We start from the raw sequence: 16,753 nt of genomic DNA on the forward strand, positions 1-16,753 counted from the left end.
ACGCATCGATGATGCGGTTTTTTAAGTCCTCTACATCGCGAACAGGAGTACGATAAACCAAATGCTGTAAATGGCCCCAAATAGAGAAATCGAGAGGATTGAGATCCTGGGATCGAGCGGGCCAGTTCTGTGGTCCTCCTCGACCTATCCACTGATTTGCATATGTTTCAATTGAATGATGACGTGCTACTTGACTAAAATAGGCGGGAGCCCCATCATGCATAAATAACATATTCCTTCTGACGCCTAAAGGAACTTCCTCCAGCAGTACTGAATGCACTTCTCTTGAAAATTGAACGTAGGCCTCACCATTCAATCGAGGAGGTAGAAAATGAGGTCCAATTAAATCATTCCCAATAACTCCGAGCCACACGTTAAGAGAAAACTGTTCTTGATGGTTAGTTTCGACAATAGCGTGAGGGTTTTCATCAGCCCATATGTGGTAATTATGAAAATTAATAATCTTGTCCCGAGAAAAACTACATTCGTTTGTGAATTCTATCGTCTTCAGAAAGTCACAATTTCTTCTAAACATTTCCAGCATCCAATTACAAAATTCAAGACGGTTCGGATAGTCTCGCGGTAACAGTGCCTGTACTCGTTGCAGATGGTAAGGGTATAAGAGGTGTTCCTTTAAAATTCGAAATACCGTCAACATTTAGCTGGAAAGCAATCTTTCTAGTACTGGTAGTAGGTTGTTCTTCAATCAAATTAAGTACTGCTTCCTTAAGCTGTGGTGTTCGTACTTCTAGATGGCGACAATCCTGCGTTCTTTTGTCGAATGAACCATATTCTCGTAATCGTTGATGGATCGAGCAAATATTCTATGTGAAGGATGCTGCCGTTGAGGATACACTTCAGCATATCTTCTAGAAGCTAACCCATTCCCCTGCGACATACCGTGAACGTAATACATATCAGCCATTTCCTCATTTGTGTATGCCATTTTAATAACAAGTGAATTATTAAAGTAACAAATTAAGAACAGAACAACAACACACAATTAGTATTAATTCAATTTCGAAAATTCACAAACTGACAGCGTCATACCAATTTAATTGTCACTATCGCTAATAGCGACCTACTAGATAGATAAGTTTCGTATTTTCGCATTTATGACGATGTATCTCTGTAGTTGTTCGTAAAATATTTTTTTGCTGCCAACTGGTTTATTTTGGGCAAAAAACCCAAGAGACATTTTCTGTTTAGAATAAAACAGGCTATCGGAAATAAGTTTTTGGTAGTACAAAACGTCAGGTTAATTTCAATATTGTAACTTTTATGTACAAATTTTATGTACCCCCTTTAAGGGACTGTATCTTAACAAGGGATGCTCCAATGAAATTTTTTTATATGAAAGATCGTATCTTTTTTACGATGGGGAATCACCTCCTTAAATGTTTTACACTTATTTAGTTACACCCTGTATACCTAGAAGCACACATTGAAAACGTCCATAATAAGACTGATCGAGAAAAGAACTAGGGAAACTGCTTCAATCACTCAAAATTTCATTTCGACCAACCTTATAGTGTAAAACCATTTTTCAGAATACCATCATAAGGTCATTACTTAGAGTTAGTTTCAGTCCTAGGCACAATCTAATGTAATATTTTTTTCGGCAGGGAAAACTAATAGACAAGTATCCTGGCTTCCCCAGTAACGACGAAGAAATAATTGGAGATATCCTTAAGACAAACGACCAGCCGCAAAAGTTGGAAGTGAATTGGCCACCTGCAGAAGCCAAAAACGAAGGCATACACACCGCCATTCCTGTAATCTTATTGGATTCAGACGAAGTCGATTCTTCGCAAACTCGAATCCAGATTGAATCGAGGGAGGAACCCTCAATAGAGGAATATACGACAAGCGACAGCGACTACATCAACTGTTACGAAGTCGAAACCTCCCAAGTGTACAAGAAATCTCGAGAGAAATCTGATGAAAACGGGAATCATTCCCAAGAAGAGGACAAGCAGTCTAAAATCGAGCAAGAAAGACAACCCACTCAGCCCAGGGAGAAACCTAGATTTCTGAAACTGAATGCGCCCGTCACCAGCAGTGGTCGCACGAAGAAATCGGACCCCAGAGTGCTGAAGAGAACACAAAGCGAGTCGGATTTGCTTAACGAGTCCTTTTATACCCCTCCAAGAGTACTGGAAAAGAGGAAGGATAACACTTTGATTTCGAAGATCTATCAGGATCCGCGCGTTCAGAGTTTTGCCCTGTCCAGCAGGAATAAAATACCGGTCGTGGCCGACTCGAGAACTTTCAGGAAGCAAACGAGTGTGCCTGATATTGTTTTACAAGTAAGATATTTCATGGATGTTTTAAGATGAAGTTAGCTAAGATTCATTATTATGGATTCCGTGATCGGGTAGACAATTTGATTGTCAATATGTTTCCGCAGGAGGAAAAATACCTTCCCATTTATGCCAGTTACTCGAGATTCCATTTTGAATACTTTACTTTAAGTAAACTCTCCCAGTCTTCTTGAAATTTGATTTGAAAACCAAATGGTTAAAATGATTTTAATCGTCACGTCGTTGGACTACAATTTTATTATATTCGAAAAAAAACATTTCATGATTTCAACAAAATATACATTCAATAAGTAACGAGTAACAACTACTGGTAAAACATGGTGAAACCTGTTAACTAACTACATATTAGTATCTATTTCATTACAGTAATTTTTTTTCTACTAATGAATAATTAATTTTATATAATGCTTGTCTGAAGGTTTTAAAACGGCAGCTTATTCTAAATTTAACTTCTTATTTTGGACTCATTGTATATACTTTCAAGAAATATATGAAGAATAGCTGATATATTTGTGATTTTCTTTATAACGGAAACATTCTCCTACTATATTTTGTTTCCTTATCGTGAAAAGTAATGAATGCAAAACGCTAACAAGAGTGCCCATACATAATTTTGTGATTTCATTGTGATTTGCCACAGATTGTATGAAGGGGTTTATAATACTTTACCGAGTCCACCCTATGCGACCGGATCGTAAACAAAAGATTTTATGAGCGTTAGAGTCGTTTTTCTACCTGCAGTGGCGTGCGTTTGGGTATTTTTTTGAAAATACTTGTTGAAACAAATGACTATTTTCATTTATTTATATACAATTAATATTATTATAACCCTGTAATTTAAAATATTCACATAATAACAGATAGGTATGCTTATTTATTTAAGAAGATATTCGGTATACTAAAGCAAAAATTATGGAGTTTTATCATCAGATAAATCCGATGAATCTGTAGCCGGCCGCCACTGGTAGCCATAAACCAATTGTGACGTAGCTAAGAGCGCGCGAATGTACGATTTTCGCTGCCGCTCTAGATGTAGCGGGAAAAATGCTGCCGACTTCGATGGAATTCCAGCGAAATTTCTACAGCATTCGATTACGATATATAAACGCTAGCCACGAGCACATCGAGATAGCCTAGTGGAAGTTACAGTGCGGTACGCGAAGCAATCTAGTAAAGCGATAGACATTCGAATAATAGTTGAAATTTTAGTTTGAAGTGTTTGTTGTATTTGAAGTGAAATAAAGTTGAGTTTGATTATTCAGTGTAGTCAATTATTGTTCAACCCACGAGGAAAAACGTTACAAATCTTTTTCGAGCGTTATGACTGGGTTCTTTTTTTATAACATGCTTTATAAATTTTTGCAATTTTTTTGGGAATATACCATTTTCGAGTTAAAAAGTATCTTGACATTTTTCATTTCAAACGTCATCCTTATTCTTGCTTCGAAACCTTTTTCTTAAGCCCAAACGACTTCAATGGGATTGAGTTCGCAATGATAAAGGGTAGATCGTAGAATAATATTTCGTTTCTATGCCATCTTGTCGACTACATAATCCATGAAACGAGCTTTATTTGAACATACTCTGTGGACAGTAGTTCTCTATTTGACGATACTTTCATCAATTAGTGTATTTTTTTTTAAATCCGCTCAATAATATCCGCTTTTCTCCATGCATTAGTTGATATTCTTTCAACTCGTCTGCAGTATCCATCACAATCACACAATGGGGAATGTTCCTAAATTTGGGTTATTACAGCAAATGCAAGTTTGAACAAAATAAAGTTGAGTTTAATTCATGAGTTTTTCAAATTCACTTCGAAAAGTATTCAAATTGATGTTTCAAATGTTAGGTTTTAATTTTTGAAGGGATTTGTTTCTAATTCACATATTGGCAACAGCGCCTATATCAAGTTGAAATAATCTATACGCACTTAGATATTCTACTTCAAAAAAGGAAAGTTATCAACAATTAAGGCAAAATATAAATTATAGTTCAATACCACCTCCACAAGACACATAAACAACAGTTGTTTTGTTATTTATTTATATAGAGGAAGATATGTTGAGTGCACAAAATGTCATATGTCACAGAATGTCTCGGAACTCTGAACATAAGTAAACAGAACAGCACGCCTCTGAAATATGTCATCTTTGTTTGACTCATACAGGTAACAAATTCATTGTCCTTTATTAGCTATAACCGATGTTGCCAAATGGTGAAATAGACGAATCCCTTTAAATATTGAATGCATTATTTCATTCTTTTTTGAGTATTTAAATAGTTTTTTAAAGAAAAAGTTTGAAATGATAATTTTTAAATGCGTTGTTTTAGAGCTCTTTTATAAAAACTACTTGATTTTCGACAGGAGGAACATTCCCCATTAGGCGGAATGAGATCTAACATTTGATCAAAATATTCTTCAAACACATTGCCTTTCATGTTTTCATGATAATCGCCGAAATACTTTGACTCAAATATCAATCAACCGCCCTCAACAAAACCATCAACACTTTCATTGTGGGTAATAATCATTTGCTTTCTTTTTCCGGAAGGCGACTTCAATCCGGTAGACCAGCCTTCTATAATTGCTTAACGTGAACTTCTAATGTTTATGTCCTGCCACATCTTTCCAACGGTAGAGCTAAGTTTCGTCCAGCTAATTAATATTTCTATTCTCACGTCGAAACTCTCTTATCTGCATTAGGCAATGTCTCCTCTAGCAAATAATTTGCCAGTTGAAATGTTTACACAACTTCTTTCTGTCCATCATTGGAGACATACTTTCGGCTTCTTTCGTGGCATCCATTACTTTGTCGAGAGTCGGTATTTCTTTCTTGAAATAAAATGCATGTCCTTTTATTCGCAATTCTGTAGTTTTCATCAACAGGCACAGTTTTTCTTCCTAAAGATTCATTTTTTCTTTAATTATTGAATCTAAATATCGTCACATTTCCACCAGATATTGTTACATTATCCCCCGTAAGTTTGACAATAATTGACCATACTGTACAATTAAACGCAACTTCATTTCACTACTACACTTCCAATGCAACAGAAATACTTTAACTGAACTTCAGACTAATACTCAAATGTATATCGACTTATTAGTTCACTTCGTACCGCACTTTCAACTAGACTTCCCCCATCTGCCTGTTGAAAGTGTGTATACAGGATGATTCAAAAGTACTTTGACAAACTTCAGGAGGTGATTCCTCACAATATTCTAATATGAATTGTCCAAATGAATAAATGTCCGGAAACGCTTCGTTTCCAAGATACAGGATGTTGAAGTTTTATTTTTATTTTCGTTTTTTTCAAATAACTTTTGAAATACTGAACTTTATTAAACGAAACTTGGTAATAGGAGGTTTTTGAGGTGTCGAATTCGAACCTGATGTTCTTATTGCTCTTACTCGTAGGGGGCGCCACCTACACGTCTTTTTCTTTTTTAAAGATTCATAACTTTTTTGGGCGTACTTCTAGCACATTTTTCAGTAAAAAAATCGATTCCTCTATCATATCTACGTAAATAAGCTACCCTTGTTACTAGTCGCTGTAAGCAACCGTTTTCTAAATATTTGGACTTGAAAACTTCAAGTCGATTATTTGATAATCGATGCATGTTGAAGTTATTACGAATATTTTGCATTTTTCACAAGAATGCTTTGGAAATAAATTTGACGTTTGTGAGTAGTTTCGGTAATTACATATTTTGTGACTGTTAGACGTTTTGTTGAAGTTTCCGTAAGTAGAAGTAGAAAACACTTATTTTGAAAAAATTGATTATTTATACAATAATGCTCATTTAGCCGATATGCATTTCGTTTATGGCCTTGTGGATGGCAATGCGCGCGAAGCAAGACGTATTTACCAGGAGCGATTTCCTAATCGAGTACTGCCTTCAGCTCCAACATTTGCTAGTCTCCACCGTCGTTTGGCAGAAACAGGTAGCTTTAAGAGGGCAGCTGATATTATTGGAAGACCATGAGCAGCCCGAACCCCAGAATTGGAAGAAGCTGTTTTGAACGCTCTCGAGGAGAATCCAGAAACAAGCACAAGAGTAATTGCTGAAGCTGTCAATTCTACTCAGTCCACAGTTTGGAGAATAATCCACGATCAACAGTTTTATCCATACCATATTCAAAGGGTACAAACTCTTTTGCCACAACACTTTCCCCAACGCATTACTATGTGTCAATGGTTTTTGAGAAAATTGGCTGGAAATCCTCAATATTTAAGATATGTACTCTTCACGGACGAGGCAAACTTCTCCCGAAATGCTATCACAAACTTTCATAACAACCATGTTTGGGCTCTCGAAAATCCGCACGCAGTTAGTGAAAGGGATTATCAGTATCAATTTTCTGTAAATGTATGGGCGGCAATAATTGATAATTACTTGATAGGTCCTTTCTTTCTTCCGCTCCGACTGAATGGCGCAACTTACAGACACTTTTTAGAAAATGAATTGCCGGGACTACTTCAGAATGTACCATTAGAAATTCGTATCCGCATGTGGTTTATGCATCATGGGGCTCCGGCCCATTTCAGCGTTGTAGCCAGGGAATTCCTTAACACAGTCTCTCCAAATCGATGGATCGGTAGGGGTGTAGAAGAACCTAACCAGGCGTGGGCACCAAGGTCCCCAGATCTAAACCCGATAGATTTTTATTTTTGGGGACATTTGAAGTCACTAGTTTATAAGACTCCAGTAGTGAACGAGGAAGATCTAAGAAACCGAATAGTAGACGCCTGTGAAACAATAAGAAACACACCAATAATTTTTGAGCGGGTACGAGATTCAGTGACTAGACGACTGACTGCCTGTATCTTCGCTGAAGGTGGACACTTCCAACAATTTATTTGAATACAATTTAGTTTCGTTTATTTTAGTTTATTCTACATATTCAAAATTTCCTGAAATAAAATGTTGACATTTCTTGCAAATTTTATTAAAACAAATACTGATTATGCACCCTTGATACAAAAATAACTATTTCGCTTAAGGATGTCATAAAGAAACGTACCCAACAGTAATGACCTCTTCAAACGAATAAAACGTCAAATTCATTTCCAAAGCATTCTTGTGAAAAAAGCAAAATATTCGTAATAACTTCAACATGCATCGATAATCAAATAATCGACTTGAAGTTTTCAAGTCCAAATATTCAGAAAACGGTTGCTTACAGCGACTAGTAACAAGGGTAGCTTATTTACGTAGATATGATAGAGGAATCGATTTTTTTACTGAAAAATGTGCTAGAAGTATGCCCAAAAAAGTTATGAATCTTTAAAAAAGAAAAAGACGTGTAGGTGGCGCCCCCTACGAGTAAGAGCAATAAGAACATCAGGTTCGAATTCGACACCTCAAAAACCTCCTATTACCAAGTTTCGTTTAATTAAGTTCAGTATTTCAAAAGTTATTTGAAAAAAACGAAAATAAAAATAAAACTTCAACATCCTGTATCTTGGAAACGAAGCGTTTCCGGACATTTATTTATTTGGACAATTCATATTAGAATATTGTGAGGAATCACCTCCTGAAGTTTGTCAAAGTACTTTTGAATCACCCTGTATATCCTAATGGAAGTTTCTGAAAGCCGATAGGAATCTTCTCGAAGCGACGCCACATCTCGAACGATCGAGAAACTCAAGTCACTGTTGATTGATGAAGACCAGCGGCGGCCGGCGTTATTTTTATCAGGGCATAATTTACAACAGTATCAACGGTATATGAAGGATTTTGGTGTATGATAGTGCCATATACATTTAGAAGAAAAATATTTTTGTTAACAGAGAACGCACATTTGCACATTCGTTTTGCTGGAGAGAAAACTGAAGTATCAATTTTATTTCACAAACTAAGTTTAATTTACTAATAAAAACTCTGATTAAGACGCAAGGGCTTTATCATTAATTTATATTCTTCAGCTAGTAAAGTCTCTAATTGAAGCACTATTATTAGAACGGATCGAATCATGAAGTCATCCTCTTTTCTAGCAAAAATCCCAGGTATGCCTGATTCAATTATGTAAGCTGTCCAGGCATATGATTGAGAAGTGCTTTTCATAGAGAGTAAAGAACATTCAGGGTGTTTGATTTGAAAAATACATTAATTATTAATGTGAGTGTTCTGTATTTTGTTATTTGTTTGTATACATAAAAATTATTTTGAGATTTGTTATTTCGAACCATACAACCATAGTAAAAATAAACCAGTAAGTCCACTCCCACTACTTTCATTCATAAGTTCACAAAGTTCTCGGTGACCTCGAATCGAAGTGTGAAGTCAATTTCGTTCTTTTATCATAGGCGTGTGCTCATATAAAAACGAAATTTAAGAATATTATAAAAGATTTTGTGGTAAGTTACTCATAACCAACTACAAAAACTAAAAACAATAATAACAACAGCGATTAAACTAAACACAATATCAATTTGCGATCGTTTATTATAACTAATCCGATGCTCGTCGCACCGTCGAATCCTTCGATACTACAGCACTGAACGCATTGGATGAGAATCTCATCCTAAGCGCGGTTGAAGGTCCCCGGCAACTCGGGCGAATCACGTGGGAAGAGAGCCTACTGGTTGTACTACATTTTTCACATTTCAACTGACTCAATGTACGCCTACGAAACAAAACCGTTTTAAAATGATATCCCCTTCAGATTAGCATCAATTTTGAGCGAGATTTCTGGAAAATTCATAACTTAGCTTCTTATAACTAACTCCTTCTTCATGTTTTCCAAACTTGGAGACTGTTGCATTTCTCATTACCGATATCCTGAAAAGGTATCTAAATCTCCAATGATTTTCAGGACAGAAACAACGACCAAAACACCATGTACAATTCAGACGAGGGTGCTATGATGAAAGAGACCACAAACCACGCATTCTACAGTTCCGAAGAGGACTTCCTCGTACCAAAAGCGAATGAAGTACCCAAAGCGAAAATCCACCGTCTGAACAGCTCAGCATTTTCCTATAGCTCCGAAGACCTTCCCTCCGAACCGTCTTCCGCCAACTTGGAGCGCAGTAAGATGTCGAAACCGTACGCCTTCAGTTCTTTTGAGGACTTGTTATCCTCCGAGGAGTACGAACAGCCTTTACCGAAAAAGAAGGACAACACCCTGATATCGAAGATCTACCAGCAGCAACACGTTCGGAATTATGCTTTATCGAATAGAGATTACATACCTGACAGCGGACCATTCAAAGAAACGGCTAGTTTTGAAAATAACTTGTCTGACGATAATAACAGGGCCAAGCAGTTAAATAAAAAAATAAGTAAGTCAAGTACAGTATTAATTGGTTCTTAAAAAGAGCATACAGAGTATGATAACTTACAGGTCTATATAGTAAAATTCAAGTAATATACAGGACGTTCCAACGAAAACTTGACCCCCCCTGTAGTCAGAAACGGACGTGTTATCGAAAATTTCAAAGAACACGTCAATTTTTATTTATAGGGGGACTAATTCTGATATGGAAATCAACCCTACGGTCAGCAACTACCCCCCCCCATAATTGTTTCAATGGCATGTGGAGTCGAGTGATACATCATTTGAAAGGTCTTTTGTCCCTCTATTACTTCTGTAATTTGTTTCGAAATTGGTTCATTCGTTATTGAGAAATTAAATGTTGAACGTTTCATTCAAGAAAAAACAGAAAATTCGCTGTCGCTCATTTTATTGAGGAAATCAACAAAAGCAATATCAGTGGCAACACAATCAACGGATAAAGTATTAAAAATGACCTCTATCTAGTTCCATACAATAATACAGTCTACTTTCTCAAGCGTTTCTTGCATTATTGAAGATGTCCGAAGTCAAAAATCGGCATTCCCGAACAATTTTCTGTCGCAGGTCTTCTAGATTTGTAGAATTGATTCAATTAGTGGTAAACGTTTTGAAATAGACGACACTGTTAGTTTTTTCTGCACTGGTAGTTTTTGTTGAATATAGTTGTCACAGAACAAAAAGTAGATGGTTGGCCACTGTCACTTCTTCACGAATTATTATTCAGTCATCCTTGTTCACTGTGTTCCAACATGATTTATTCTACTGGAGGAAGAATAGAAATTGTTACCTATTATCGAAATAATGAATGTGATGAAGCTGTTGCAAGAATTTATAATACGAATCATCCAGACCACAACGTGAGCCATCAATACGTTAAACAGTTAACGGATAAGTTTCGAACTTTAGGTTCTGTTCACAACAGAAAATATGAAGTATCCCATTTGCAGTTTTGGGACATGTACAAATGGATAATCGACAATATATCTCAGACAAGTAGCTATAGCGTCTGGTGTAGCAGATCCTAGTGTTTTTCGGATTTTGAAAGTCTACAAATTCCATCCTGTAAAAATAAGGCTAGTTCAGGAATCAAACGAAGATGATCCTGATCGTCGACTTCAGTTTTGTGAGGTGTTCAGCGAGAAATTGACCAATAACCCAAACCTATTATACAATACATGTTTTGCAGATGAAAGTTCTTTCATGTTGAATGGTGAAGAGAATAGACATAATTGGCGTTACTGGGGCGATGTGAATCCTCATTTGGTAATGGAAACACATTCACAAACTCCACAAAAATTGAATGTCTGGGTCGGCATTCTTGGTAATCATATTGTTGGATCATTCTTCATTGAAGGCAATATCAATGGAGACACATACTTAAACCTATTACAAGACTATGTAGATCCTATGATTACACAAATTTTAGAAAATGATGACAATTTAGTAGAAAATGAAATAACATTAGGGCAGGATGGTGCACCCCCACATTTTGATGTTTGGGTGAGACAGTTTTTGGACGAACGTTTTCCAATGCATTGGATCGGCAAAAGGGGTCCAGTAGAATGGCCAGCTAGATCACCTGATCTCACACTGATGGACTTCTTTCTGTGGAGTCACCTGAAGTCGAAAGTGTACTCTACTTAGCCTACAAATCTAGAAGACCTGCGACAGAAAATTGTTCGGGAATGCCGATTGCTGACTCCGAACATTTTGAATAATGTAGGAACGGAACGCTTTCGAGAGTAGACTGTATTATTGTATGGAACTAGATGGAGGTCATATTGAACACTTTATCCATTGACTGTATTGCCATTGATATTACTTTTGCTAATTTCCTCAATAAAATGAGCGACAGCGAATTGTCTGTTTCTTCTTAAATAAAACGTTCAACATTTAATTTCTCAATAATGAACCAATTTCGAACAAAATTACAGAAGTAATAGAGGGACAAAAGATCTTTCAAATGATGTATCACTCGACCCCCCCTGCTGTTGAAAAAAATATAGGGGTAGTTGCTGACCGCGGAGGGTGAAGTTTCGGGTTTGATTTCCATATCAGAATCAGTCTCCCTAGAAATGAAAATTAACATGTCCTTTGAAATTTTCGAGTACTCGTCCGTTTATGACTTACAGGAGGAGTCAAGTTTTCGTTGAAACGCCGTACATAAGTGAACAATAATGAAATAATATACAATGCGAACGTACCAAAATAGTCAAATCCTCTTAACTTATGAACGGGGCAAGATATTTAAAGTCGGACAAAAGGAACCATTGTTTAGTAGTTTTTAATAGAAAAAAGTCTATGGTGTATTTCAGTTCAGTATACAATCGATCTTCACTTTTTTAATTTTGATACCGGCTGGTTAAACAAGGTTGGTAAAGTATTTGACAAAAAAGCCCATTTTTGTTTTATAATCCGATTTAGTATTTTTTGTGGTCGGCTGTGTAGACATGAATCCACGTCTTGCTACCGTAGTAACAGGGAGTATTTGATTAGCTTGACAGCTGTCTCTTTTAGCTCTATAAGGCTCCTTGTTCTTAAATTCGAAAATTTCAAGGTTTAATAATAGTTTTCAATTTATCATCTACCAGAAAAAAAAATCCTTTGACTTTCAGTCCAACCTCACATAAATTATGGGTCTTTAGGTCCAATGACACATAGAGCTTTCCCAATCCCTTCACCTGAATTTCCAGGATAAACTAAAAATAATTAAACAAATTTCGGTAAACAATGATGTACCAGTTTCTTTAATAGAAAAGATAATATCAGAGTAAACGCTTATAAGTGAATTTTAGCCAAATATCAGAGAACATAATACATGTAAATATAGTAGCATCAATCACTCAGATAAACTTTCAGAAAATATTCAAAATTACTTATCTAAATAACAACCTTGCATAAGTAATAATAATTCAGGCAGAATTCTGTTCAACTCAAAACCCAAACGAGATAGAATGAAAAACTTAGGTATATAATAGAATAGGATGGTGGAGAATGCTCTGCAGTATATACAAGCTAAACCAGTAGAAATTTTGAAGTAAGACTCACATGTAATGAAGGAAAGAAAATGAATTCCATGGAAACTATGAAAATCAATTCCTTAATGAATTAAAAACCCGCAATATATAACTCTAAACGAGCAACTTAATTTATATAGGACTCCACTAACTCTTGAATTTATAAGTGGGCAAACACCTTACTTGGAAAGACCATTACGAATCACTCATGTCTAAATTGTCCTCTCTCATATTAATTTTTCAATCAATTTCAAGTCTGAATCTACTATACTCTGTCCAACCAAGCAACAGAGGGCTCCAAACCATTATCAAGCATAGTGCACGTGATCTTCCAGACAAGGCTGCTTGTACAGAGGCGCGGCTGGGTATAAGAAAAAAAATTTTAGGTGGAGTGTAGGGATACAAATTAGCAGTTTCTTCAGCCGTATTAGTACTTGACATTTTGAAAATTTCAAACTCCAAAATACCATATATGTACACACCATAGGCGTTGAAACGTAACTGACCACTCCGAGACTGTAGTAATGAATTCCGCCAACCGATTGCAGTTAAATCTGATTGGCCAGCGTAAGGAGGCTTGTTTTATTTTACTCAATAGATGCAAATGTGCGTGGTGATCATGCTTTGATCACGTATCTGTCATTGTTTGGGTTGCTTTCTTTGTTGGATGGATATGGTGTAGCTGATTTATATTACGCACAAGTAGGTATCTATCCCAGTGAAAAGCATACTTGAAGAAGCTATTGTATAGCAAAACACGTGTCGCGGTTTTTGTAAAACCCTTATAGTGAAAATCATACAATAAACTGTATTGATTAGTTTTTGAATATGGATTTTCATCAAGTATCGGCCAGTTCTATTCAATCTATCCCAGTGTTCTGAAAAGAGAGCGGTATATTAATGTACATAAAGAAATGTTTGAGGGAAATACACATTTACAGGCAAATTTCTTTACTCTGCTCCAAATCAAAACTCTTTGAAAAAGTAGTTTCGATAAGGGGTATAGACCATTTGGAAAACAATAATATTTTATCTCATTCTCAACATGGCTTCAGAAGAAAAAAAATGTGTTGAAACAGTTTCTTATCATCTAATGAGCTACATATACAGTGAGATTGATAATGAATAAATATAGTTTTAAAAAACTAATAAACACGCTTGTAAAGAACATCGAACTCAAAAGTTAAAAATATTGTTTTTAAATAAGCTTAAAACAATAACGAACGAAAAAATAATAGTATTATTGTGAAAAAAACCGACAAGCGCTTGATATACAAAAAATATGGCACAAAAAGCCCACGCTTTTGTCACAACAATACTAGTATTTTTCGATCGGCTTATTTAAAAAATTATTTGTAACTTTTTAGTTCGCTGTTCTTTAAAAGCGTATTTTTTAGTTTTTTAAACAATATTTATTTTAAACTTTTTAGTTCGATGTTCTTTGAAAGCGTGTTTTTTTTGTTTTTTCAAACAATATTTATTTTTTACTTTCAAGTTTCATATGCTATAAAAACGTGTTTTTTAATGTTTTAAACTATGTTTATTATTTTGATTTTCTTTCGAACAACCTATCAAGGCGGTTACGTACATCGCCGTCTGCCCGCGAATAGATCAAGCAATAATGCCTATAATTCTGGCAATACAGATCCTGAGCTTGAGAGTTACAAACAAACATACATACAAACAAGCATACATACATACATACATATAGGTGAAGCTTATATAAAGCGTGTAAAAATAGATCTTCTCTCTGTTTTTAATTAATCGAAGGCCTTTGATCTTCGATACACTGTGCTCAGAGTTTTTACTTCCTAAATTATCTAGCCTAGCGAAAGAAATATAGGTATTTTGTAATGTTTAATGTCAGTTGAAAAATTTTAACAAGGTATGACTCAGGGCACGGATCTACTTTTTCCCTGCTTGTAAATGACTTACCTCAACATATCTGTTTTTCCGTTAACCAGCTGTCGCTTCCCTACGAACGACGACTCTCAAAAGTCGAAACTTGTGCAAGCTAAGGACTAACGAGGCCTTACCTTTTAACGTGTGATTCCTAACACGGGTTGGCAGCAGGTTGATTGAAAAAAAATTATTTGCTTTATTTTTCTCAAGTATATGATGAGATATTATTCCTTTCTAGACAGGTTTGTTGGGTAACAAGATCGAAATAACGTTAGGATGCAGTTCCAAAATATGACACCCTTCAAACCCGAATGAAATCTGAAAATCTAGGCCGCGAAAGCCTTAACCAATTCATAAGATCAAAATTTTTAAAAAAATAATTGTCTTCTTGGCAACATTCAGAATGTAATTGGTTTTCTTCAAGGCTCTGTAACAATGAATTTTACAAAACATACACAAACTTTTTAACTGTTGTCGTTTTTATGTTGTAAGTATTAATGAAAGATTTTCCATGTTAAAACAATAACTGAATTCAGAAATCATTGGACATGTTAAATACATATATAAAATGAAAGACACAACAAAAACTACACTTTACTCTGAAAATGGAAACAACGTTTCTAGGCATCAAAATTATTTAAGATAATCAAGGAAAATATCATAAAACTCCATAAATGAAAAATTTGCCTGAAAAACTTGGCCTGTTACTTAGGTTAGGTCCAAAGTGAGTGGGTCTATTCGACCCTCCACCACAACCTGCAAGGGTTTATTGTGGCTCAAACCCATTCACACTCGATAAAATAAACCCAGCTTCTAATGAAGCTGTGGCCTGTTACTTAGTAACAAACACAAACAAAGTGGCGTTTTCAAATGGGAATACTGTTGGAAAATATTTTTTCTCTAAAACAGAAAACTAAAATACCACTAGATATATAATACAACATAGTACACAAATTGAACTGTGGAAACTGTCCCAAAAGCTATGTTGGCCAAACCGAACGTTACCTAAAAATTCGAGAAACACGAGTTCAGAATATCCTCATGATTCTAGATGTCCAACCATTTATCTAAAAATGGCTGGACATTTCATTTTTCTAAAAGAATCATCGTAATGAATCATATCCTCAAACACGATAGTGTCAACACTAAGAGGGATGTCGATGACCCCAATACTACATATTTCAATTTAATCAGTAAAACACCAAAATAATGTCTTTTTTCTAATTTTTCTTTACATCAATAAAAAAGGAGCCACCTCATAAAAATTATAGATAAAGTCTATTTCATGTCATGTGTTGTGTTGGTCTCAATTATTTTGTTTGCTAGTGTTTTCTATTTTTCATATGTATCTAACATATCTAATGATATTAAAATTTAGTTAAATTCAGTCCATATGACATGGAAAAACTCCTTTTTGTGATTAATTTTGTTATAATTATTACTTATCTAATTATTACATTGAAAACGACAAAGTACGACTTTGAAGAAGAATTTAATGAAATTCGAAACATTGGCATGAAAACAATTTTGTTCCTAAGATAATTTGATGCTAGCCAACAACCCTTTCTAGAAATAAGTCATTTGGATAACTGGTCTGTTTAACTAATTATTTTTTCTATTCATTATCATCACTACTCAGCTGTAATGGAACAGAATGCAGCCCCAGAAAAGATCCACCTCGAACCATTGTCAATTGTAAAATCTCTCGATAGCTCTGAAGAATTCAAACACGATCGAAACATAACTACTTCCGATCAGGAAATCAGCGAAATTGCGAAGAAAAAAATCGTCCACAACTTTTTGGATCAAATCGCAAGTGGTCAGCCTAAACCAAACCCTTCTAGAAGAAACATTATCGAAGATTTCCCGGAAACAGCTGAAGATGAAGAAAAGATATTATCTGTTAAGGAACTGAGGAGGAAATTCGAAAAGGATCAAGTACGTATTACAGAGGTTTATAGGCCCCACTTTCATTTAATTTGTTGTTTCATTTGTCTAAAGGGTAAAAGCAAAGTTGTGTCCAGCTTGACTGCAAGAAATTTATCAAAACAGATGAAAACAACATGGAAGAACTAATTTAGGAAAATCTTGAAGCAATAAGGTGGGTTTATTGGTATAGAAATCAAGCAAACAGAACAAAATTAAAGTAGTAAATCTACTAGATACAATATATAATCAGTCATGGCATTCACAAAATATTGAA

The 16,753-nt window shown here is 35.3% G+C and overlaps 1 protein-coding gene across 6 annotated transcripts in view; it reads left to right on the plus strand.

Moving 5' to 3' along the window:
* LOC111512285 (uncharacterized) overlaps positions 1-16,753 on the plus strand; it is a 157,172-nt gene that overhangs the window by 140,133 nt on the left and 286 nt on the right. For 5 of the 6 annotated variants that reach the window (XM_074175101.1, XM_074175102.1, XM_074175103.1 and 2 more), the window contains 4 exons: positions 1,626-2,309; positions 9,149-9,617; positions 16,190-16,488; positions 16,552-16,651. In XM_074175101.1, coding sequence (XP_074031202.1) covers positions 1,626-2,309; positions 9,149-9,617; positions 16,190-16,488; positions 16,552-16,626 — 1,527 coding nt within the window. In that variant the 3' untranslated portion in view covers positions 16,627-16,651. The remainder of the gene's footprint in view (positions 1-1,625; positions 2,310-9,148; positions 9,618-16,189; positions 16,489-16,551; positions 16,652-16,753) is intronic. The other variant, XM_074175106.1, reaches the window with a different exon arrangement.

The sequence above is a fragment of the Leptinotarsa decemlineata genome, unplaced genomic scaffold (genome assembly GCF_025532065.1).
Source record: "Leptinotarsa decemlineata unplaced genomic scaffold, Ldec_3_MD MMD2_tig00000882_RagTag_RagTag, whole genome shotgun sequence".
NCBI lineage: Eukaryota > Metazoa > Arthropoda > Insecta > Coleoptera > Chrysomelidae > Leptinotarsa > Leptinotarsa decemlineata.